This window comes from Myotis nattereri (assembly GCF_964212035.1).
Source record: "Myotis nattereri genome assembly, chromosome: 7".
In the NCBI taxonomy this organism is placed as follows: Eukaryota; Metazoa; Chordata; class Mammalia; order Chiroptera; family Vespertilionidae; genus Myotis; species Myotis nattereri.
This window is the reverse complement of record NC_138082.1, coordinates 16,029,078-16,053,993: the sequence shown is the minus strand read 5'-3', so window position 1 is coordinate 16,053,993 and position 24,916 is coordinate 16,029,078. Positions and strand designations below refer to the sequence as shown.

Genomic DNA, 24,916 nt, shown 5'->3' with positions numbered 1-24,916 from the left:
CCAGTCAACGTAAAACGTATAAATACGTTTCCTGCATACAATGTGTTAAGTCTATAAACTTAGGTGGCCCCGGGGAATGTATTCATTTGCTAGGGCTGTTTTAACAAAGTACCACAAACAATAGAATTTTACCATCTCAGTTCTGGAGGCTGGAAATCCAAGATCAAAGTGTCAGCAGGACTGATTACTGCTGATGTTTGTAAAAGAGAACTTGCCCCATGCCTAGCTTCTGGTTTGTTAGCCATCTTTGGAGCCCCTTGGCTTATAGAAGTGAGTACTTACTACAGACGCCTCTGAAACTGCCCCCGTCCTTCCCCAGCCAAGATAGTGAAGCAAAAACTATATACATCTATATACATACCAGAGCAATGATTTGTGGCACCTTTAAAGGGGGCAGGAGTGTTGGTCCAAGTCCTATTTCCATTAATTCAGCAGCCTGACCCCTACAGAAGTCAGACAGATGCTAGAGAACAAGAGTGGACAAACTTGGGACAAAAATAGCACCTATTGCAGTGACCTCAGTACATGGTACACAGCCAATGACTTGGCAAATACATCATTTTCCATCCCTACTGTGGATGAAAGGGGCCACACACTGACCTGACAAGCTCAGGGAAAGCCTGCATGGCAGCCTAGCAGACTCAGAGACCTAAAATAACCACAAAGGATGGTCTGAAATTAAACTTTGACTAAAAGCAGTTATGGTGGGCAGTTATGTCCTAGGCCGGTATCTTCACTGACAAGATCAACTTTGATCCTTATGAGCCCATTTGCCTTTTTGCCTCTAAGATAACATTCCTTTGAAGTGTCTGGGTAACTTGTAACTTCCCTTTTTCTGGAGCCCCTGGGGCATAACCAAATGTTCTGGGTGCCAGGGCAGATACTACAAATTCCTTCATTATCATGTTGATTGATCCTGCACCCACCTAAGTATGTGTCCATCATTTTACTTTTTATCCTATCACAGAGGTTCCCCCCCCCCCTTCGCTTAATCCCACCTCCTTAAATCTGTCACCAATGAATTTCATGTATAAATACGAATGTAACCCTGCCATTCTCCGGAGCACTATCTCAATTCATTGAGGTTCTGCTTCCCGGCATATGTCGACAGTTTGGCTCAAATAAACTCACAAAAATTCTTTACAGGTTTCAATGGTTTTTTACGTTAACACCTACCAAGAAGGACGATAAGCAACAGTTTCCATCCTGTTGGAGCAGAAGTACACATGTATGGCCCTACCCCAAGGCGATGACAATCTCTCCTTCTCTATCATAAGAGATCTGAAGGGACCCAGGGGATTTGGGTATTTCCAGGCATCACTTCATTCCACTATGAAAATGACATCATGTTAATCAGTCCGATGAGCAAGAAATGGAAATAAAGCACCTGTGTCCCAGAGGGTGGGAGATAAACCCTCCAAACCGACAGTGTATTCCACACCTGGGAATAACACTTGACCCAACATATACCAGTGGCTAAAAAGCTGCCAACTCAGAGAGAGGCTGGAGCAAAAGGCACTGCAGCAGGTCCAGGCTGCAGTGCCAAGAGCTCTACGCCTTGGGCTACGTGACTTAGCAGACCCAGTGTTCTCAGAGGTTTGCTGCAGGGGATGTCACGTCGCCTTGATGGCAAGCCCAGTGGAGGACTGCACCAAGTCCTCCTGGAAGTGTAAATCCGAAGGAATCCCTCCACACACCTGCTTCAACAAATCTCTGTCTCAAAGTCCACATCTTCAGACAATCTGATCTCTAGAAGAGTCTAAGTATCTCCATCTAAAGTGATTCCTTGAATTGCTTACACCTAGACAATATTCTGGAAAGATATATGTGTTCCTGGAATGAGAGCATCACCCCACAGTCAGACCTAGGTTCAAAGTCTGCAGTCACGTTGCCATACTGGGTGCCTGTACGATTGAATGAAAAAGTTGGACTTCTATAAACCTGACTCAACAGTCTCCCGTTCATCACTCTTTCCCCACCTGCCCTCCCTCCTTACTCTATACTTTATATCTTCCAGTCCTGTATTAACTCACTGGCAAGTTTATAACACAAGAGAGTAATTTCCTTCCTGTAACTGCTGTTTAAATAATGGCCCATGTTATTTAAAAGGGTAGAGTGAACCAATTCCTTGAACCAATCTCACAGACTTAGAATCGAGCACCAGAGAAAAACTTAACAGTTCAGAGTAGAAGGGGCAAGAAATGACAGACTTTTCCAAGAACTGTTTCATGACTATTTCGCCACTATAAAGCGACCATTTTCCAACCAGCTAATGAGTCATATCTCCCACTGATATTCTGGTAGAATGTTACTCCTCCATCCATAGCATTAAGCTGTGGTCGGCATGCTTGTGTTCTCCCAACCTCCACAATATTCATATGTTGAACACTTAAAGCCCAATGTGATGGATGGTATTTGGAGGTAGGGCCTTGGGGAGGTACTTATGTCATGAGCCCTCATAAATGGGATTAGTGCCTTCATAAAGGTGGCTCCAGAGAGCTCTCTTGTCCTTCCCATCATGTGAGGATACAACGAGAAGTCTGCAACCCGGAGAGAGCGCTCACCTGACCATGCTGGCCCTCTGATCTTGGACTTTATATCTGCAAAACTGTGAGGAATATATTTGCATTGTTTATAAGCTGCCCAGCCCCTGATATTTTGTTCTAGCAGCCTGAACAGACTAAGACAGTTGGAAAACTCTGTCAATTCCACCTCCAAAAAATACATATTGAGAATCTGCTCACTTCCTTCCATCTCCACTACCACATCTATTCCTAGGCAACAATCAGATCTCACTTAGAAGAGCACAGTAACCTCTTAACTGGGCTCCACAGATCCACTCACCAATCCACAAATGCAAGTAATCCATCCACTGCCCTGCTTCAAACCCCTCTGTGGCTTTTTTTTAATTGTCCTAAAATGAAATCCTACCTCCTTACCCTGGGCTCCAATGGCCTGGTCCCACACTGCAATACCCTCCCCCCATTTCTCACTACTCTCCCACTCACTCTCTACATTACATTCCAAGCACCCCAAACTTTCAGGTTGTTCTCCCACCAGGCTTTCCCTCCACTTTGCACCTGTTCTTCTCTCTACCTTCCAGGTAGAGATGATCCACAAAATGAAAAGCCATCAGCTACTCCAGGTTGAAGTCTGATATAGTAAATACAGAAACAGAAACAGTATATACATTGCGAATCCACTCCTCAAAAACCAACGGTGTGTGTGCAAAAGGAAAATGGGGGCGGAGAAATGTAAATACCTTTATAACTGTGCCTTTTGCATCTATGTCTCTCCCCAGACAGTGAGCTCTGTGGGCAGGGAGCAGGTCATGATCACCTTTGAAGCTGTGGAATTCAATAAATGTGTACTTACACATGTTCCTAACTGACTGAGTCAACCTAAAAGGAGAATAAAGTAAACACAGAAAATTCATTCAACAAATCAAAAATTTTAAATGAGAATACGGAAAATCACATCTATTGGGAGGATTTTACTAGGTGGAGATGGTATATATGCTGTCAGGGCTGTATGGTCACCAACCCTTCTTCTTCCTCCTAAGTACAAAGACAGACAATATTTTTTAGCCTCCTCAATCTGGACGGAGCTCAGTGAGGCCGCATGGGGTCATGTGACTAGTTATAACCCATGGAACATTAGTCAAAAGAATGTGGGTTACTTCCTGGCCTGGCCCTAAAGTCCAGTCTCCCTTGAGATTTTCTGCTCACTCTCTCTTCCATTTTCTTGACAACCCTGGAGGCCACAAGTCAAAGATAGAGTTGTACCCCTTTACCTATGGGGAATACAACCCAAGATCCCTAGTGAATGCCTGAAAACACAGACAATACCAAACCCTGAACTTAAAGGAAGCACTTTACAATTTCTCTTTGGCATATCTGAATTGCTAGCATCACTGCTCTTGTGCTCTGGGGCCACTATGAAGTAAAATAAGGGTTACTTGAACACAAGCACTGAGATCATGTGACAGTCAAGCTAATGCGAAATCACTACGAAGTGACTAACAGGAAGATGGCATATTCGGCATGGATACGCTAGACAAAGGAATAATTCACATCCCACGTGGGCTCGGCCCTCAAATGGTCCTGCGTCCATCATCGGATGTGTGGTGTCAGCTATGCCTCTGGAATAGTTTTGAGTCAGCTCCAAGTAGACTTTTATGTAAAGGTCACGAAAGCACTCAAGAGGACAAAGAGCTGGGGTTTTTGTCTTGTGGTATGAGTTGTTTTGTGCTTGCTTGCAAATACGTGTTTAACAAATGTATGTGTTTAATAAATGTATGTCTAAGTGGTAGAATTTGGCCAGAGACTTGCTTGTATTATAACCTGCCATCAAAGTGTGTGGAAATGGAGAACCTTCGCCCCTCCTGAACTTTTCCACAGTTACTTGCTATATGAGAAAAAGAACCTTAAGGGTTGTACATGGCCAAATAGGTTAAAATTCATTCACTACGTTTCCTTTGAATAGAGTGCCTATTCAAAATAAAGCACAAGCAATTACTCCAAGTTTCATAAATCCTAATATAAGAGACCATGTTTAGAATCTCCAAACAATGCTAATTTTAGAGGGAGAGCCAATCTTTGCTGCTATTGTATTTTTAAGGGACTTTAATTGTCAGCAACTTAAGTATATTATTTATAAACAAAGTTCTTCTGTGATCAAACTGTGATCAAATTGTCCTCTGCAGTAGGAAGAAAGTTCAAAAATACTAGAAAAGGAGAAAAAAACTTTTATTTTTTCCCCCCCACTGGAATTCAACTATTCACCTCGGGGGATATTTTTAGTACAGCTCTAATTTTGCAATAGTGCACCAGGACAAAGGTAATCTCTAAAGCAAGGTTATACTTCTTCGGAGCAGATCAAGGAATCTATATATCTTATTTGAGTGAACCTTTAAATGAAATTACCTTCAAACTTACGGCTTAATTTATAGATCATGAAGTTACTTTGGTAAATATCCCAGAAGGCAAATACCTTTAAATTGAGAAAGCAAGACATTATTGCTCAATGCTTTGCCTCCTAGGAAGGTAACATTGTGCTAGAATTTCCATTGGCAGCAAAGGAGACATACTACAGCATAGATAACCTGTATTTCAACAAGAAGAGCTGGGTGAAAATTCATAATGCAAACATTTTTTAGTGTCTATCTCCCTCTGGGTAATTTTTTTTAAAAAAAAAAGAAAAAACCACTATCAGCTTCTGGGTAATCAAAGTAAATCCCTTGGATTCTTTCAACTAGGCCTAGTAGCTGGAGCAGCATTCATCCTTAGTCTGTAGATGCCACGTAGCCTGTAGCTGGGACAAGCCTGCCTATAGACCTCAGGCAACCAGCCAGGGCCCCGAGGGCTGGCACAGCATTGCATGGCTGGCAGACAGGTTGCCTCTGCTGGATTCTGCACACTTTGTTCCTGTTGCTCCCCCATGAGCCCTGGTAATGTAATCTGCCCTGGGATGCTACTTGCATCACAGCAGCAAGCTTCCAGCACTTGTTCTTTATCTACCCTTCTCGTTCTGTGCCAGTGATGGGCACCAAAGCCCTTTGCATTTTCTTCCCTTCCTCCTCAACTTCACAACCCTAAAGCCCCTGCAGCCAGGAAGGCCTGGGCTTTGATTTTCGCAGGGGTGAGCTGTTTGTTCACGAGTGTTCCCCCTGAGATAGGAAGTCTTCCTCACCCACTCAACATGCCCAAACCCCAGCCCCAACCCAGGCCCTATGTCCTGAAAATTCCCTTTTGAAAGAGAGGCAGTTGAATGGTAGGAGGCTTTGGCTACCCAAAATGTCACTGATCCAGAAGGAAGGCTCAGGGTCTGTGGGTTTCCCTGGCAACGTGGGAAGAGTATGGCCGCTCCTAAGAAGTAAGCCAGGTAAAACAGTAACGATGTTACTAGGTGCTTCGTTCCTATGGCTGCAGACTGAATGCTCTGCATATTTTGCCTTCCTTTAGTCTCACAACCTGGGAGGTTGATACTATTACTATCTCTATTTTACAGATAAGAAAACAGAGACGTAGAGACGTTCATTACCTCAAGCAGCGGTTTCCAACCTTCATCTTGGTCAGTGGAAGGCTATAGCCATGTGCTTTCTGCTATTCCATGAAAATAAAGTGAGAAAAGAAGCAAGTCACGTAAGCCACCCACAGTGTCAGCTCCCTACTCTGGACCGTTGGCTTACTCCTACATTTATCGTGGAGTTTTATATTTTAAATCATCTCATAGTCTTATTTTCACAACTGTATTTCAAAGTCTTTGAAAGCAGGGCTTTTATCTTGTACAGCATCTGTCCTTAATATCAGGAGGAACTCAACAAGTATTTACTGAATCTATAATAATAAAAGCATAGTATGCTAATGAGACCGGATGTCCTTCCGGACGAAGCTGGGGCTGCGAGGGCCGAGGCAGCCGCCGCTGCGATTTACCTGGGCCAAGGCAAGCCTCAGTGGCTGCGAGGGCCGAGCCCCTTGCACAAATTTTGTGCATCGGGCCTCTAGTAAGAGAATAAATGGGGACTTTTAGCTCTTTACACATCAAACCTAAATTCCCTGGTGTGATATTCAATAATAATAAACATACTGGCCAACAATCCTATATAATAAAACCCTAATATGCAAATTGAATGGCAGAACGACCGGTAGCTATGACGCGCACTAACCACCAGGGGGCAGACGCTCAACGCAGGAGCTGCCCCCTGGTGGTCAGTGCACTCCCACAGAGGGAGCACCGCTCAGCCAGAAGCCGGGCTCACAGCTGGCAAGTGCAGCGGTGGTGGTGGTGGGAGACCCTCCCGCCTCTGAGGCAGGCAGGTGGTAAGGAGTTAGGGCTCCCAGACTGTGAGAGGGATGTTTGACTGCCGACTTAAGCCTCAGGGGTCCCAAACTATGAGAGGGTGCAGGCCGGGCTGAGGGACTCCCCACACATACACATACACACACACACACACACACACACACACACACCCCTGCAGTGCACAAATCTCATGCACTGGGCCTCTAGTAACTGAATAATGACAGTACAGCAAACCTCTGTTCCATGCCCTTTATAAGCACCAGCCCATTAATCCCAACAATGGCAACTGATAGATAGTAGGGAGCAGACAGGAGTCAAACCCAGGTAATTTCATGTATAAATCTGAATTCCTGATGGTGAACCTGAGTTCCTACTTCTTCCCAGCACATATCCTTCAGTTAGACTGGTTTCTTTTCCTTCCTTCCTTCCTTCCTTCCTTCCTTCCTTCCTTCCTTCCTTCCTTCCTTCTTTCCTTCCTTCCTTCCTTCCCTCCTTCCTCTCTATAACCCTTTCATAATTTTGTTCCACCCTCCTCTAGTGTCCTTATCTTTCTTTCCCTTCTGTCAACGCCTAAAGTTAGCATGTACTAACTGGAACATTCCCAATTACTCTGGTCCCTAACTGACACTTCAGTTAATAAAAGCACGCCCTGTAGAACTCCCAGGTAAAAGCTGCCAGAAAGATATAAATGGCTCAAAGCGTTCATGAAACACTGGGTGAGTTGCCTAAATTATCTGCGTAGTTTGCTACACCTTTCATTTCATTTTAGCTCACTCTGCATTCAGAAGCATATTTGTTCTTATTTCACAAATTGACACACAGTAACTCTACAGTGAAGCAACCTGGTGGGTACTATTTTAACCAAATTAAGGGCTTAAAATTAAGGAGGTTCAAATGAACCTCACCAAAAACGGGACAAACTAACCTCAGGGACATTCTAATGCATTGTACTGAGGGGGATGCCATGCTACTTGTGCACCAATTCTGCATGAGGAAACCCCAAGACAACCAAACATTTCTTCAAAATACCTGGCATTTGCCCGAACCGGTTTGGCTCAGTGGATAGAGCATCGGCCTGCAGACTGAAAGGTTCCAGGTTCGATTCCGGTCAGGGGCATGTACCTTAGTTGTGGGCACATCCCCAGTGGGAGGTGTGCAGGGGGCAGCTGATTGAGGTTTCTCTCTCATCGGTGTTTCTAACTCTCTATCCCTCTCCCTTTCTCTCTGTAAAATCAATAAAATATATTTTTTTTTAAAAAATACCTGGCGTTTACTCTTCCAAAAATGTCAGTGACATGAATGAAAAAGAAAATCGGAGGAACCATGCCAGAGTTGCACTTGTCAAGAGTTCAGAAATAGCCAGAGAAGAGAGCTGTCTCTGGGCCCAGCTCTGGGTTGAAGATGCCGGCCCTGCACATTGAAGATTTGCCAGAAAAGGAAAAGCTGAAGATGGAAGTGGAGCAACTTTCCAAAGAAGTGAAGTTTCAGAGACAACAGGTGTCTAAATGTTCTGAAGAAATAAAAACTACATTGAAGAATGTTCTGGAGAGGACCCTCTGGTGAAAGGCATTCCAGAAGACAAGAATCCCTTTAAAGAAAAAGGCAGCTGCATTATTTCATAAGTAACTCTGGGGAGAAACTTTATCCTCAGTGGCAGAACTAGCTTATTTTAGTTTTCCGAAATAAAACTGACATGCCTTTTAAAGAAGGAAAAACTAAATTAAAAGCGAACTTTCTCAAGCACTTACATAGATATGGTTTTGTATAAAAGCTATGTGTTTCTCATCTTTGCTTACTCCCCACCCTCTTGAAGAGGGCAGAGAGTATCAAATGTACAGTTATGGAAATAAGGACATTACTTGTGCATGACTCACCTCTTTCAGTATATAGCTTGATGCCTCAAAGAAAGTGTTATCACTGGGGGAAAAAAAAAAAAGAAATAGCCAGAGTAAAACCAATGAATCACCCAAGTAGTAATCAGTATAAGTTTATTGCACACACACCAAAATGACCGTTCTCAGAACCGGACGCACTCACATCATAACATGGAACGAGATTCAGGGAAATACTGTTATAAAGCAGCTTACATGGTGAGGAAATGGTGACTGTTTCTTCTTCACAGTTATAGTATCAGCATTTTCAAAAATGATAGGGAATTGGTTGGTGGTTACTTCACATCAACCTTGGGAAATAGTTCACGTTTTGCATCTGATTTTCAAGTTAGTTTAAGCTTTGTTAGATTAAATTAAGCTTCACATGACTAAACTGGTTTTGTCTTCCTAGGGACTTTTCAAGGCTGGTCTCTGGTTTTTATTTTAACTGAATTCATTATAACAAAAGGGTATCGTTGGGACATTTGTCAAAATAGGAATACGAGCTGTAGATTACTTAAGAATATTGTATCAGGGTTAAATACCTACACATGATAACTGTGCTATGGTTATTAAGAGAACTCCTTTGTTGCTGGGAACATACACTAGGGGTGAAGGGGTATGATGTATCCAACTTATTCTCAAATGATACCGAAAAAAATACATACATGTGGCAATTGGGGCAAAATCTTAAAAGATTAGGCCCATGCAAAAGCAGACCTGAGCTGGCCACTGGAACAAGTTCAAGGCAATTGTTGCCCTCAGGAACTATAAGGGCCGTATTAGTCTAGGTGTTAAGTGCTCCGAAGAGATAGTAACCACCGTGTGGGGCCATGATACCTCCCCTCCATAGATGCTGGGTGGCAAGGCTCCTGGAGATCAAGATTCACACACCCCATGCCATCCCTGGCAAGGTGACAGGCCATTGCATCTCTGTGCTGGTGCACCTCATTCCTACCCCCACAGGCACGTTGGTCATCATCTGGGCCCCTTGGCCCAATAAGCTGGCGAGGATGGCTGGTATGAAGGAAGCTGCACTGCCACCTTGGGCAACTTTGCCAAGGCCACCTTTGATGCCATTTCCAAGATCTGCATCTATGTCACTCACACACCTCTATAGAGACCAAGTTTCCATGTCAGGAATTCACTGACCTTCTAGTCAAGCTCCATGGGAGCGTCTCCATGCAGAGGACCCAGGCTCCAGCATTGGCCACCACGTGTTTTTATACAAGAAAAATAAACTGAATGCATTAGGCCTGCAAAAAAAAAAAAAAAAAATCACCTGTGAGACATGTTTACTATACAGAATTCTGGACCTCATCATCAGTTATTCTCATTCAACAAGAGCAGCTGCTGTAGGGATTCTCAGATCACACAGAGGCACAACGAAGTAGTATTTTATTATCCCCATTGGGCCCAAGAAGCCAGTAGATACCCTGGCATAGATTCCTAGTGGTGGAGCTATTAGGACCGCCAGCCAGCAGGTCTAGAATTCTAGCAAGCCTGCCTGGGGGGCCATGAGCAGCCCCTGTCAACCAATAATCACATGCTACTGTTTAAAATGAATCTTACTCTTTTTTTCACTTGTTTATATCCTGCATTTGGTTAGTTGTTAGTTCTTTTTTTTAAAAAAATATATTTCTTTATTGGTTTCAGAGAGGAAGGGAGGAGAGAGAAATAGAAACATCAATGATGAGAGAGAATCATCGATCTGCTGCCTCCTGCACGCACCCCCTGGGGACCAAGCCCGCAACCCCAGCATGTGCCCTTGGCCGGAATCGAACCTGGGACCCTTCAGTCCGCAGGTCAACGCTCTATCCGCTGAGCCAAGCCGGCCAGGGCTAGTTCTTAATTTCTAACACAAATTCCGTTTTTCGCTTGCACCCTTTCAGGCTCTTGATAATTGTCCTTAATTATTAAAATGGCCTGACAGTCTTTAAATCCACTGTGCAAACTTTTTAAAGTTCAGAGATGTGCTAGTATCAAAAAACCAACCCCATAAATGTCAGTTGCTCAAACTTTATTCAATGTAAATGTCGATTACCCAACAGTATTGGATAACTTGAGGAAGGAGAAAATGGCAAGACATGAATGCAAATCAAATACTATTGGAGAAAGGAACTAAAGAGGTTTATTTGCATATTGAGCATATTTTAATTTTTTTCCGAGGAAGTGGTTACTAATTTTTGCCAGAAAAAAAAATGATAAAGGCCCAATTCCTTTAAACTAGTTGTGCATAGTTGTCTGTGCGAGTAAAGCAATTTTCAATGTGGACAAAAACAAAACGCAACTTTTGTGGGTTTGTGTGTGGGTCCGGCTGCACGCGTGTCTCAAAGCGGTTCAAGAATTCCAAAAAGAACAACTGCTCAGAAGGAGGAAGAACGCTGCGGGGAAAAGAAACCGTTTTTTGCTCTTAACGCCTGTTGCAACCTCGCAAACTCCGCCCACGGGGCCTGGGGATCCGGGCTGCAGCCTCCAGACGCGGAAGGAAGGACGCGGGACGCATCGGTCCCTGATCCCGGCGCGCTCAGTGGGACGGGCCGCGAACAGTCCTTCCCACCCCCCAGCCCCACCCCGGGCCGCCAGCTCGCCGCGTCCTTCGCCCCAGTCATTCTTCGCTGTCCCAGCCATGGCCTCCCGCCTCCTCCGTGGGTCCCTGCGCTTATGGGGCGGCCGGTGCGCTCCGTGTCCGCCGCGGTCCGCGAGGTGAGTGCCCGCCGTCCCGCCGTCCCGCCGTCCGGGCCGGGAGGCTGCGGGGTCCGGGCGGCGACACCCACCTTCCTGGGGACTAGGAACCGGGCGGCTGGAGCGAGGGTGGCAGCCACGGTGCGGGGCTGGGCCGCGGGGCTGGGCCGGGCCGGGCGTGGGGACGGGAGGGGGTGGCACTCACTTGAGCGTGGGAAAGCCGAAAGGGGGGTGCGCCCACCCCCACTCTCCCGCTCCATCCCGGCGGCTCAGGTTCTGCGGTGGGCACCACACGCGGGGTCCTGGGGTGCCCCCTTGCCCCGCACACTCTGGCGCTGAACTTGGGCTGCGACCTTTGGCTTCAGAACCGCGGCTGCAGCGGCGGCCCACGGTGAGCCCGGGCGGGACTCGCACTCGCGGGGCCGGGAGAGCGCTGGCGCTGGCCTGGACCTGGCCTGGACCAGGCTCTCCGGGAAGACTTCCTGGCCACGGCCCCATCAGACAAGGATATCAAGGATATCGGCCTGAGATGACTAGCAAATGCTTTCATTCACTCACGAGACGCAGAGGATTAGTGGAGACTAAGCAGCTTGGTGACTCTTAAGGTCGTGTTTGTAAGATCGGAAGCTTCCGATGCTGCCTGACACGTAGAACCCATTCATCGGATAAACTGGGTTCCCTGAGGATGCCTTGTTAAGGAGGCTATTAGGACAGATAAATTAGGGAAACACGGGTCAATGTATTCAGTACAGGTTCCTTGGTCTTTAAGAAATGGACGTTCCAACTAACTTGCTCTGCATATTCTCTCTGGCACTTCTTTCACTTTCCTGTGCCCTGGTGTATCTTACTCAGAAATTACCCCTCCCCCTCAAAAAAAAAAATTATATATATATATTCCAAAAGTTTCCTTAACATAGCATGGGAAATAAAAATTTTAAGATCCAGGCAGACTTGAATGTAAATTCTGCTCTTTTACTTACTAATTATTTAAACAAATGATTCAGTGTCCTAAAGCAACAGTTCCCTCATCTCAGCACATTCCTCGCCCTGCCCAGGAAAAATACCAAATAAGGAAAACCTATATGGCTCATTACAATTTTATTTCTACTTGCAAGAAATTGGAAGCAGTCATTTTTAATTATGGGATCAAGTATTTTTAGTCTATTTGATACAATATGACAATGGTCTGCAAGGATCCTGCATATCCTGGCCCCGTTACCTCTGACTTCATCTATTGCTCTGGCCACTCTGCTCACTCCGTCCACACTTAGCCTCCTTGATCTATCAAGAGCCCATCAAATATCACCTTGCTTCACCCTTTGCTCTAATTTTATTCTTGGTCAAACATCGTTTTATGCCTGCAATCTGCTTGGCTAAATCTAGCATCTTTAAGCATTTGCTCAAATCCATTTTTCTAATTTACCCTCACTGCACTTTCACACTGAAACCTTTGTTTTTGCCTTGTCCAGACACACACAGTCTGACCCTTGCTCTACTTTTCTTTTCCGTAGCCCTTATTACCTTCTAATATCTATAATAATAAAAGCATAATATGCTAATTAGACCGGACAGCCGAACGACCTTCCGGACGTCATTCCAGACATACTTCCGGATGAAGCTGCTGCGGCGGGAGCCAAGGCAGAGGTGGTTAGGAGTGATCAGGGAGGCAGGTGAGCAGTTAGGGATGGTCAGGCAGGCAGGCAAGTGGTTAGGGGCAATCAGGTAGGCATGCAGAGTGGTTAGGGGCAATCAGGCAGGCAGGCAGGCAAGCAGTTAGGAGCCAGCAGTCCCGGATTGCCAGAGGGATGTCCGATTGCCGGTTTAGGCCTGTTCCTGCAGGGATGGGGCCTAAACCGGCAGTCGGACATCCCCCGAGGGGTCCTGGATTGAGAGAGGGTGCAGGCCAGGCTGAGAGACCCCGACCCTGTGCATAAATTTCATGCACCGGGCCTCTAGTATTATATAATTTGCTTCTCTCATTTATTGATCATTTACCATTATTCAGTCTCCCCTTCTAGAAAGTAAGCCTGAAGACAGGGATCTTTGTTTAACTCACTGTTGTATTCCACACATTTTTAAAATTTATCTTTATTGTTGAAAGTATTACAGATGTCCCCCCCCCCCTTTTTTTTTCTTTTTCCCATTGACCCCCTCCCCCCCCACACCTGCTCCTACCAGGCTTTCACCACACTATTGTCTATGTCCATGGGCTATGCATATATGCATATAAGTTCCCCAGTCAGAACATTTTTTATGAAGACAAAAGGCAGACCAAGTATAGAAATTGTAGTAGTAAATCTTCACAACTAAAGGTTACCACTTAAAAGTCATCTCAGATTGCATTAACAAACTAAAGCACATAAAAGACAAACCTAAAACAAAATGACACAAAATGTGTGTTAAGTGTGTTAGTCAGCTCAGGCTGCTATAACAAAATACCATAGACTAGATCGCTTAAACAACAGAAATTTAGTTCTCAATTATTCTAGAGGCTGAATAGTCCAAGACCAACATGCTGACCAATTCAAATATTAGGAAGGACTTTCTTTCTGGCTTGTAGATGGCTGCTTTCTCCCTATGTTGTCATATGGCCTTCCCTTGGGGCTTTTGTACAGAGATCTTTCTCCTCCTCTTACAAGGCCATCAATCTTCTTGGGTTAGGACCCCACCCTAATGACCTCTCTGAACTAAAATTACCTCCTCAAAGCCTAGCTCCAAATACAATCACATTGGGAGTCAGAGCTCCAACATATGAATTTGGGTGGGGACACAATTCAGTCTATAGCATTAAGCAAAGATACATAAAGCAGAACAAGATAATCCATTTGGGGAAGGATGAAAATAAAAGATTTAAACAAGTTCATTGCCAATCAACAAGACTGTCTTTTCTGGACAGAGACTGAAAAAAGCAGGGTCCAGCTAAGGAAGAGAGAAACCCAAAACAGAAATTTGTGCAAAAGAGGAAAATGTCCTTTGGCAATATTTGAATATATGATCAAATGGTTTTTAGATGGGAGCTTGAATATGTAGAAAGTGATACATCTATTTTCAAACCTTTTTAAGAGTACTTTGTGGGGGAGGGAGGAATCTGAAGACCATTGAACTAAAGGAACTACACAGCATCTGATTTTCAGCTTAGTACAGGGGAAGGAGGGAGGGAAGGACCAGTTTCTGAAGACCTTGAGTAATTTCATAATAATCCTTATAAAGGTTGGTGGGCATTTTGATTTAGATTTACACCCAAATTGGCTCTCTAATGTAGCAGTAGCATCAACATTGTTTATGTCTTATATACCTGCCATTTGAAATTATATGATTCTGGATAAAATATTAATTTGGAGAGTGTTGCATTATTGTAAACACTGTACATGACATGAAGACTTAACAGTATATTTTATTGTAATATTTGAATCTTATGTAATTTAATCTACATCGTTGACAACACTATTTTACCTTAACTCACACATGTAGTTAGTTGTAGACATGATTTCCTCTTTATGAATTGGGAAGTGAAGAGATCATTAAAGAAGGGTAAATTACTTCTTAATCTCATCCAGGTAAGGTAGATCCTCTCAAAAGTGGTGATGCTCAAATTTGAGCAGGTTTGTCAAATTTCAGATTCTCCCTGTCTCTAAAGTGTCTCTGGAGGAAAAAAGATCAATATTTTTCCATATTGTTTTATGACATTAATTTGGGTATGAAGGGTAGCAATTTACTTAATTTTTTTAAATTAAATCTTTATTGTTCAGATTATTACATTTGTTCCTCTTTTTTCTCCCCATAACTCCCCTCCTCCCAGTTCCCACCCCACCCACCTCCCTCACTCCCCACCCACTGTCCTCATCCATAGGTGCACGATTTTTGTCCAGTCTCTTCCCGCATCTCCCACACCCCTCTCCCCAAGAATAGTCAGTCCATTCCCTTTCTATGTCCCTGATTCTATTATAATCACCAGTTCATTCTGTTCATCAAATTATTTATTCACTTGATTTTTAGATTCACTTGTTGATAGATGCGTATTTATTGTTCATAATTTGTATCTTTTCCTTTTTCTTCTTCTTCCTCTTCTTAAAGGATACCTTTCAGCATTTCATATAATACTGGTTTGGTGGTGATGAACTCCTTGAGCTTTTCCTTATCTGTGAAGCTCTTTATCTGACCTTCAATTCTGAATGATAGCTTTGCTGGATAAAGTAATCTTGGTTGTAGGTTCTTGGTATTCATCACTTTGAATATTTCTTGCCACTCCCTTCTGGCCTGCAAAGTTTCTGTTGAGAAATCAGCTGACAGTCGTATGGGTATTCCCTTGTAGGTAACTGAGTTTCTTTCTCTTGCTGCTTTTAAGATTCTCTCTTTGTCCTTTGCTCTTGGCATTTTAATGATGATGTGTCTTGGTGTGGTCCTCTTTGGATTCCTTTTGCTTGGGGTTCTCTGTGCTTCCTGGACTTGTAAGTCTATTTCTTTCACCAGGTAGGGGAAGTTTTCTGTCATTATTTCTTCAAATAGGTTTTCAATATCTTGGTCTCTCTCATCTTCTGGCACCCCTATAATTCGGATGTTGGTATGCTTGAAGCTGTCCCAGAGGCTCCTTACACTATCTTCGTATTTTCGGATTCTTTTTTCATTTTGCTTTTCCGGTTGGGTGTTTTTTGCTTCTTCGCATTTCAAATCTTTAACTTGATTCTTGCACTCCTCTGGTCTGCTGTTGGGAGTCTGTATAATATTCTTTATTTCAGTCAGTGTATGCTTAATTTCTAGTTGGTTCTTTATCACAACATCGAGGGTCTCAATAGATTTCATGAGGATCTCACTATATTTATCGGCAGTCTCACCAGTCTTTTCGAGGGCCTTACTAAGTTTATCAGCAGCTTCTAGACAGTTCTTGAGAGACCTTAAAAGTGTGGTTTTGATCTCTATATCCTCCATTTCTGTCATTTGTGTCCTGTTTCTTTGTCTCCACATTTTTTATGCTTTCTTGGTGCACCCCCTTGTGGTCTTTGTGCGCAGTCTTGTAGGTAAGCCTTGATTGTAGGTAATACTGGGGGGGATTTGACCTCCAGGCCAACTGGCTGTGAGAATCCACAATTTACTTAATTTTTTAATGTACATATATTCATTTTTTTTTAAGATGTTCTCATTCCGGAGGGGAGCATCGTCTAGAAACTTCTTCTGCTAAAAAATTAACAGATATAGGAATTAGAAGAATCTTCTCTTCAGATCATGACATTTTCCGGGAAAGTGTAAGAAAGTTTTTTCAAGAAGAAGTGGTTCCTCATCACACAGAGTAAGTGGCACATTTTCTTTAATGCACCCTAGGAGTAAAATAAGAACTATTTCATAGAATGCTGTGTGTTGTTCTATAAAAAAAAAATCGTGTTTAGGGCTTTATAAACCTTTTTTACTGTTTTCAGTATAGTGCTGTAAGATTACAGGATTTTTAAGCTAGTTCAAAGCTTTGTCAATGAAATTTAAAATATACAATTCTAAAATAAGAAGGGTTGTTGGTCAAAAGGTATGAATTTCTAGGTATAAAATAAATCATGGGGATGTGATGTACAGTGTGGTGACTATAGTTAATACCATAATTACATGCATATTTGAAAATTGATCTTAAAAGTCCTCATCAAAAGAAAAAAAAATTGTAACTATGTATGGAGACAAATGTAAATGGAACTTATTGTGGTGATCATTTTGCAATATATCCAATGAATTATGTTGAACACCTGAACTAATATAGTGTTATATCTCAGTTTTTTTAAATGTGAAAATCTCAAATCAATCTAAGAATAATATTTTGGAAAACCGGTGAAGTGACAATAAAATATTAGTCCATTCCATAGTCTTTCTTTTTCTGCTTCATGAATGAATTAAAATGCGTAAAAGCTCAAAGGCCAGCATACTGCAAATCTTAGTAGCCAACAGGCTACCTCAAACTATTTTTATTACTGGATGGGTAACCTCATTGACCAAAAGTTGTCATTTCTATTAAAATAGGATTTTGCTGTGTTTTCAAAAGTTACTCAATGCCAAATACTTTCCTACAATTAGAGTGGTTTTAAAAAATATTTAGAAATAGCTTCTATTAAGTTTTTGGTAAGACTGACCAAAACTAACTAAACTCTGGCGCCACACATAACTAATCTTTGGGTGCTCTCCCTCCTGGGAGCAGGGGCCCTCCTCCTCCCCCACTTTCCCCTCTCCCCCCACGCTCCAGGCACTTTACCATTAGCCTCCTCACTCCAAACTTCAAGGGCCCTTCCTTTCCCTCCATAACTTGTTTCCTAAGCCCATTTCATCTACGAATTACTTTTTCTACCTCTGTAATTTACCAAGTAAATGTTCTCTTAAAACTTCCTAATGCCACTGCTGTCCTAAAGAGCTTAGCGAGTATTGGCTGAGCATGATGATGATGATGATAATGATGCAGTATTTTTAAGATGTGGTGGCACTGGCAGTACAGTCAGATATCCAGGACCTAACATTGTAATTGGCGGTTTGCCACAGGCACCTTTCACCAGGGCCGCCTTCCAAAGGACAAATATTTTCCTGCAGTTAGGCATTTAAATGTAAATATTCCAATCTCAATGATATCTGAAATAGCTAGAGTTTTCACTCTTTAAATCATAAAAAGTAGTTATTCTCCGAAGTTTAAATTGATGCTTCAAACATTTGTAAAGGTAAAAATAAGCTAATTAAATGTTTAAAGACAAAAGAAATGTAGTATACTTCTAAGACAGTTTTTTGTTCCTTTTTTTACTCTTTTAAATTCCGTTCCAGAAAATTGTTGGTGAGAACTTACAGTAAAAATGATAGAAGTTGACAAGTTGGAGTTGATAGTAAAAATATTTAGGCAGTATACAAAACACTCCAAAAAAACACATGATAATCAACTCTTTCCTTTAAAGTTTCTTGAGGTATCTGATCTGTATTTACCTTTAATTAGTATCTTTAAATAGCCCATATCTTACTCACTATACCTAACTACCACTTTTTTAAAAAAAAATCTCAGGTTCTTTAACTACCTCCAGCTAGCCATATCTTTCCTCATCATGCCATTCTCATTTTTTTAAATTGGTTTCAGAGAAGAAGGGAGAGAGAGAAACATCAATGATGAGAGAGAATCATTGATCAGCTGCCTCCAGCACGCCCCCTACTGAGGATGGAGCCTGCAACCTGGGCATGTGCCCTTGATCAGAACTGAACCTAGGGCCCTTCGGTCCACAGGCCGCTGCTCTATCCACTGAGCCAAACAAGGTAGGACCCATTTTCATTTTCAAAGAAGAAAATCAGAGGTTGCACAATCTTAGGCAAACCTTTAACCCTTTCAGAAGTTCATTTGACAGAGCTATGCTGCAAGGTGCTTCTCTCCTCTGCTTTCCTACTTAAACTGTCAGTCCTTATATGTGCTTATCCCACGATTCGGCACTTTAAGGAAATATGAAGGAGGCAGTTGCCTTTACAGGGCAGGTTGGGCAAATTCCATGATTATTTACACAACCACCTAAGGGTACCAGCTGAGAGAGACTACACCCATGAATATCCCTGGATGCAATTTGCAGGCCCAATAAATAGTAGGTGTTAAGACTATAGGGCAATATAATCCTTAATGGCCATTTGTAAACGTTCCACCAAAGGCCAGGAAAAGCTTGCTGGACACCAGGAGTCAGACCATATAAGGAATTGAAAGTGTCCTAAAGACACCCGATCTCACACCTGCATTCCATCCGCATTCCCAGCCCACCACCTCAGCCCGCAAACCCACTGACAAAAGTTTCCCAGTGACTGCACATAGGATGAAACTCCAGCTCCTGAGTACTGCCATCATCGACCCAATGTCCCTGGGCTCCGTGTTGTGCAGGTCTCCTCTTTGAATATCCTTTCCCGCATCCCCTTCCCTTAAATAAATTCAATTTTTCTCTATCCACCGTCTGAGATGGCTATTTAGCCTGCCTGTGGACAGGCAGTAACCTTTCAGTAAGAATGGGGAGTACAGGTGAAAAAAAGTGGCAAAATGAAGAAGTAAAGAAGAGAACAAGGAGGAGGAGAAATAATAAACAAGTCAGATGCAAATAGAAGGGTATGAACAAAGTCAACAAAATTACCTTAAATTAAAAGGGCATTTCTGCACAAAATTGTTTGTGAATTTCAGTGGTCACTTTTTAAAATCATATGAAAAAAAGCTTTTCTGATTTTCAAACGTTTCTTATTTGCAGATGGGAGAAAGCTGGAGAAGTGAGTAGGGAGCTTTGGGAAAAAGCCGGAAAACAAGGACTGCTCGGGGTCAACATAGCAGAGAAACATGGAGGCATTGGTGGGGACTTGTTCTCCGCAGCTGTGGTTTGGGAGGAGCAGTAAGTACGGGGTCACGTGAAGTTAAGTCTTGTTTGTAAGCACATTGCCCACTTCTCTGAAATGATAAAGAATGCGTTCTAATCTTTTTCTGAGATTGAAAATTCAATATAAAATGTGAAGGTCTATACTCCCCATGTACTGTTGCACATTTTTAAATGGGGGAAGGTAGGAAAATTCGCTTTTATGTTCTTTAACTGGGTGCTGTTGAAAATTAAAGAGAGAGTTTCATTTCTAATTGACCCACTTGGTTATTTTTATCTCTTTTAAAAGATATTTGAAAGAGAAAAGAAGAGTGGAAAAATATTTCCATCAAATATACTAAAAGTTTACAATACAAGTATTTTTGGTTGATAAATGGGCAAAAGATTTAAACCAACAATTCAGCAGAAAAGAAATGCAAATAGGCTTTTTTTCTTAGGTGAATAAAAGCTCAAGGACCAGTAGGAAGATGGTGGCATAGGTAAACAAATACCTGTACTCGCTGCCTCCCACAACCACATCAAAATTACAACTAAAATACAGAACAACTATCATCCAGAACTGCTGAAAAGCTGGCTGAATGGAAGTAAAGAAGTAAAGCACTAGACAAGTAAAGAAGAAAGCACCCTGAAACTGGTAGGAGGTGCGGAGGCCAGAGAGGGCTGGCCCAGCACCCACATGTGCCTCTTTATTAATTGGGAGGGAGATCCTCTCTGCGGAGGCCGCCCAGGGAAGCAAGGGGTACCAAACCCACACCCGAACCCCACCCAGGGTCCCAGAGCTGGGAAAAGAAGTCCCTATGGGCTGTAAAAACCAGTGCAGATTGGGGCTCAGTGAAACAGAGGCTGCTGGAGACTCAACTATTCCTCTTAAAAGGCTGGCACCACGAACTGAACTTACAAGGTCCTGCTTCCTCTGAGGCTCTGGGGAACACAGACACATATGAAGAGGGACTGGATTGTCTGGCATCGGGGCAGGAACTCGGGGTGGCTTACTCCCAGATGGAGGTGTTTGCAGGGATCATTGTTCCTGTGCTGGGACCTCCCCGATGGCAGGGATGACTGGCAGCCATTTCTGTTTGCTCTGCCCCAGTGATTCCCTAAGACCCCCACCTCATCCAGTTTACAACCACACCCAAGCTGTGTGCAGCAGCTGTTGCATATGAACGGCCTGTCTTTGCTTAGGCTAAAATCTCAAACAAGCTGCAGCTGGATCAGGGAGCCACAAACCTATCAATAAAAGACCCAAGACCCGGCACCAGCACCAGCCTGCCTTGTTTCACAGCTGGGCCTCATCTGGGCACTTCCAAACCTGATACAAAGTGGAGGAATCTGCTGATCTCTCTGTAGTTCCTGGTGGGTGGCCCCAGGCAGTGGCTAACTTTGCACTTCCCTGGAGACCCAAGAGCTAGTGTACCCAGTGGTCAGTGTCAGACCATATCAGATTACAACTCTACACATCTATAAGCAACACACTCAAGGGGCAGACTCAGTGAGCACCAAACTTCTACACAGCAGCTCTCCCACTGTAGTAGCAGGTGGTCCTCACAGACGATTGGCCTGGAAGTCAATTCCTCCCAGGGACACCCACAGCAATCAAGTCTCAACTACAACAAGACTGTGCTAACAGCCCACAAAGGGGTGCACCTAGAGCTCCCAGCTCGGGTGACTGGGGAGGCTGAGCCACTGGGCCCTATAGGACACCTACTACACAAGACCACTCTACCAACTCAAGGAGACATAGCAGCTCTACCCAATACATTGAAACAAACACAGCGAAGCGGCCAAAATGCAGAGCCAAAGAAACATGTCACAAATTGCCGGGGTCCAACCCCAGCAGGTCCAGGGGTTCCCAAAGGCGTGGACTGAGTCGGCGAAGAAGGAATGACACGGAGACAGCGTTCAGTTGATCAGCAGCCTAGCCAGGATCTCCAGCCAAGTTCTGGTCTCGATCTCCAGAGAGGTTCTGCTTAGGATCTCCAGCCAGGTTCTGTGTCCATGTTGTCTTGCTAGGTTCTCCAGGTTCTCCAGCCAGGTTCTGTAGCCAAGTTCCCTCGCTAGGTTCTCCAGCCAGGTTCTGTCCAGGTTCTCCAGCCAGGTTCAGTCACCAGGTTCTAGTCAGGTTCTCTTGCCAATTTCTGTAGTCAGGTTCAGTCCAGGATCTTCTGCCATGTTCTCTCGCTAGGTTCTGTCTCTAGGTTCTGAGGCCAGTTTCTGTCCAGGATCTTTTGCCATGTTCTCTCCAGCGAAGTTCTTCTGTCTCTAGAGAACGTTCTGTGTAGGTTCTGTGCCAATTTCTGTCTCTCTCTGTGTCTGTGTTCTTACATCTGTATTTATACCAGTTGATTCAATCCTATCAATCTCTATTACAAAGGTTAGGGCGTTTCTTATCTCCATTCCAGGGAGTAAAGATTATGTAGCTTAAGCATGATTGCTTGTAGTTAAAGTGATTAATTACCCTCCTGGCACTTAGTTGAGGGGTTTTATTCCCTCCCTAACTTCAGGGGAAAATCCCTACCTGGGGAAACAATCTTTCTCAGAGAGGAGACCTTGGTTAAAACACATAGTGCCAATAAGGTGAGCAAACATTTTAAGAATAGTATGCCATATATGCCAGGTCCCTTGAAACAGCAAGCATGAAAAACCAGCTCCCGGCAACAAATAAAACAAATGGAAGAAAGCAAACTACTGGATACAAAGTTGAAAAACGTGGTTATTCAAGAATCTTCTAGAAACCTTCAAAAAATGGAAAAGGACCAGTCAGAAATTAAATATACACTGACTGGAATAAAGAATAATATGTAGGGATTCAACAGTAGAGGGTTCTGAGAATCAAATCAATGATTTGAAATATGAGGAAGCAAAAAAACACCCAACCAGAAGAGCAAAAAGAATAAATAAATATGAATATAGTATAAGGAGCCTCTGGAACAACTTCAAGCATACCAAAATCCAAATTATGGGGGTGCCAGAAGAAGAGAGAGAGCAAGATATTGAAAACCTATTTGAAGAAATAATGACAGAAAACTTCCCCTACCTGGTGAAAGAAATAGACTTACAAGTCCAGGAAGCACAGAGAGTCCCAAACAAGAAGAACCCTAAGAGAACCACACCAAGACACATCATAATTAAAATGCCAAGGGCTAAAGACAAAGAATCTTAAAAGCAGTAAGAGAAAAGCAGTTAATTATCTACATGGGAATGACCATATGACTGTCAGCTGATTTCTCAATAGAAACTTTGCAGGCCAGAAGGGAGTGGCAAGAAATACTCAAAGTGATGAATAGCAAGGACCTACAACCAAGATTATTCTACCCAGCAAAGCTATCATTTAGAATCGAAAGTTAGATAAAGAGCTTCACAGACAAGAAAAAGCTAAAAGAGTTCATCACCACCAAACCAGTATAATATGAAATGTTGAAGGGCATTCTTTAGGAAGAGGAAGAGGAAGAAGAAGAAAAAGAAAAAGATAAAAAATATGAAAAACAAAATGGCAACAAATACATACCTATCAAAAATTGAATCTAAAAATCAAAATAAACGAATAATTTAATGAACAAAGAATAAATTGGTGAATAAAATAGAATCAGAGGCATGGAAATGGAACAGACTGACGATTCTCAGAGGGAAGGGGTGGGGGTGGGAAGAGATTAAACAACGATCTTATATGCATATATATACATATATATGTATATGCATTACCTCTGGACACAGACAATAGGGTGGCGAAGGCCTGGGGCAGGGCAGGAAGCAGATGGAAGGGGGCAATGGGAAAAAAAGAGGAATATCTGTAATAGTCTCAACAATAAAGATTTTAAAAAACACATAAAGACATTACAAGAAAAATAACAAAACAAAACAAAAAGTTCATCCTTACTACCATCAAATGTAAATTAAATTAACTGGGAGTATCTACAAAAGTTAGTATAAACAAAAAATTATAATACCCAATGCTAACAAGGTTGTAGTGAAAGTGGCACACTCATATACTCTTGGTGGCATTATAAAGTAGAACAATATATGTTTGGTGGATTAAAAATATGGATACATATCAAAAATGAAAATATTTATGCTCTTTGATCTAGGATGCGACTATGGGGAATTTAACTTAAGGAAATAATGTAATGGAAAAATACATCAGATATGTAGAGAAATAATTAATCATGTTTGATCATAATCCCCAAATTTGGAAGCACTCTAAATGTCTGGCAGTGAAAAAATAAAAAAGGTAAATTGTAGTATGTAAACAATTTGTAATATTTTGTAGCTATTGAAGATTATTATTACAACAACTATGTAAAAAAATGAGATATTTTTCCTATAATTTAAGAAGACAGCTAAGTGCAAAATTCATGCCATGACTGCAGCTATATTAGAATCTATTGTTATGATAAAGGTAATTTGACAAAATGAAAATAGTTGCTGTGTTAGAGAATACAGTTGTAGGTGATTAATATTTTTAATGTTTTATCTTTTAATTCACTAAATGTGTTCATTGAGCTTCATTAAAGTACTTTTATTATGTTAGAACCAGAAATGAAAAGAATAGTAAAAACTAAGAAAACCTTCAGGAACTTTATTGGTTTGGGAGGAGACAGGGTATTATAAAACTAAGCCCTTTAATATTATGTTGTTGTTTTAAGTGAAAATCAAAGAAACTACAAACAGAACAAAATAACTATTCTGTGCTTTAAATTCTCTTCTTTTTTTTTTTTTCTAAGAGCATATTCGAATTGTACAGGCCCAGGTTTCAGTCTTCATTCAGATATCGTCATGCCCTATATTGCAAACTATGGCACAGAAGAACAGATTAAGAACTTCATTCCCCGGATGACTGCAGGGAAATGTATTGGTGCCATAGCAATGACAGAGCCTGGGGCTGGAAGGTAAATGATCAGTCAGCTGGTTTTGAAGTCTAGGAAGCAAAATATTTTCTACTTGCTTCATACAAAACTCTGAGCAATATGCTAGGAAGAATACAAAGACGAGCACAGCGTAATTCACACCTTCAAGTAACTTCAAACTCCAATAGGAAAATAAGGCCTTATATACACACTAGAGGCCCAGTGCAAAAAAAATTTGTGCACTCAGGGGGGTCCCTCAGCCTGGCCTGTGCCCTCTCGCAGTCTGGGACCGCTTGGGGGAAGACCACCTGCTGGCTTAGGCCTGCTCCCTGGGGGATTGGGCCTAAGCTGGCAGTCAGACATCCCTCTGGCATCCCGGGAGCCC

At 42.7% G+C, this 24,916-nt stretch overlaps 1 protein-coding gene and 1 pseudogene across 2 annotated transcripts in view; both read left to right on the top strand.

Moving 5' to 3' along the window:
- Positions 1 to 8,202: 8,202 nt before the first annotated feature.
- LOC308522062 (guanine nucleotide-binding protein G(I)/G(S)/G(O) subunit gamma-11-like) lies at positions 8,203 to 8,423 on the top strand (annotated as a pseudogene). Its single transcript has one exon. The product of its transcript is annotated as a guanine nucleotide-binding protein G(I)/G(S)/G(O) subunit gamma-11-like (transcript).
- Positions 8,424 to 11,126: 2,703 nt separating this feature from the next.
- Positions 11,127 to 24,916, top strand: part of ACADL (acyl-CoA dehydrogenase long chain) — a 38,968-nt gene continuing 25,178 nt past the window's right edge. Inside the window, exons 1-4 of the mRNA XM_081095232.1 lie at positions 11,127 to 11,378; positions 16,486 to 16,641; positions 19,571 to 19,708; positions 24,409 to 24,573. Coding sequence (XP_080951358.1) covers positions 11,302 to 11,378; positions 16,486 to 16,641; positions 19,571 to 19,708; positions 24,409 to 24,573 — 536 coding nt within the window. The 5' untranslated portion in view covers positions 11,127 to 11,301. The remainder of the gene's footprint in view (positions 11,379 to 16,485; positions 16,642 to 19,570; positions 19,709 to 24,408; positions 24,574 to 24,916) is intronic.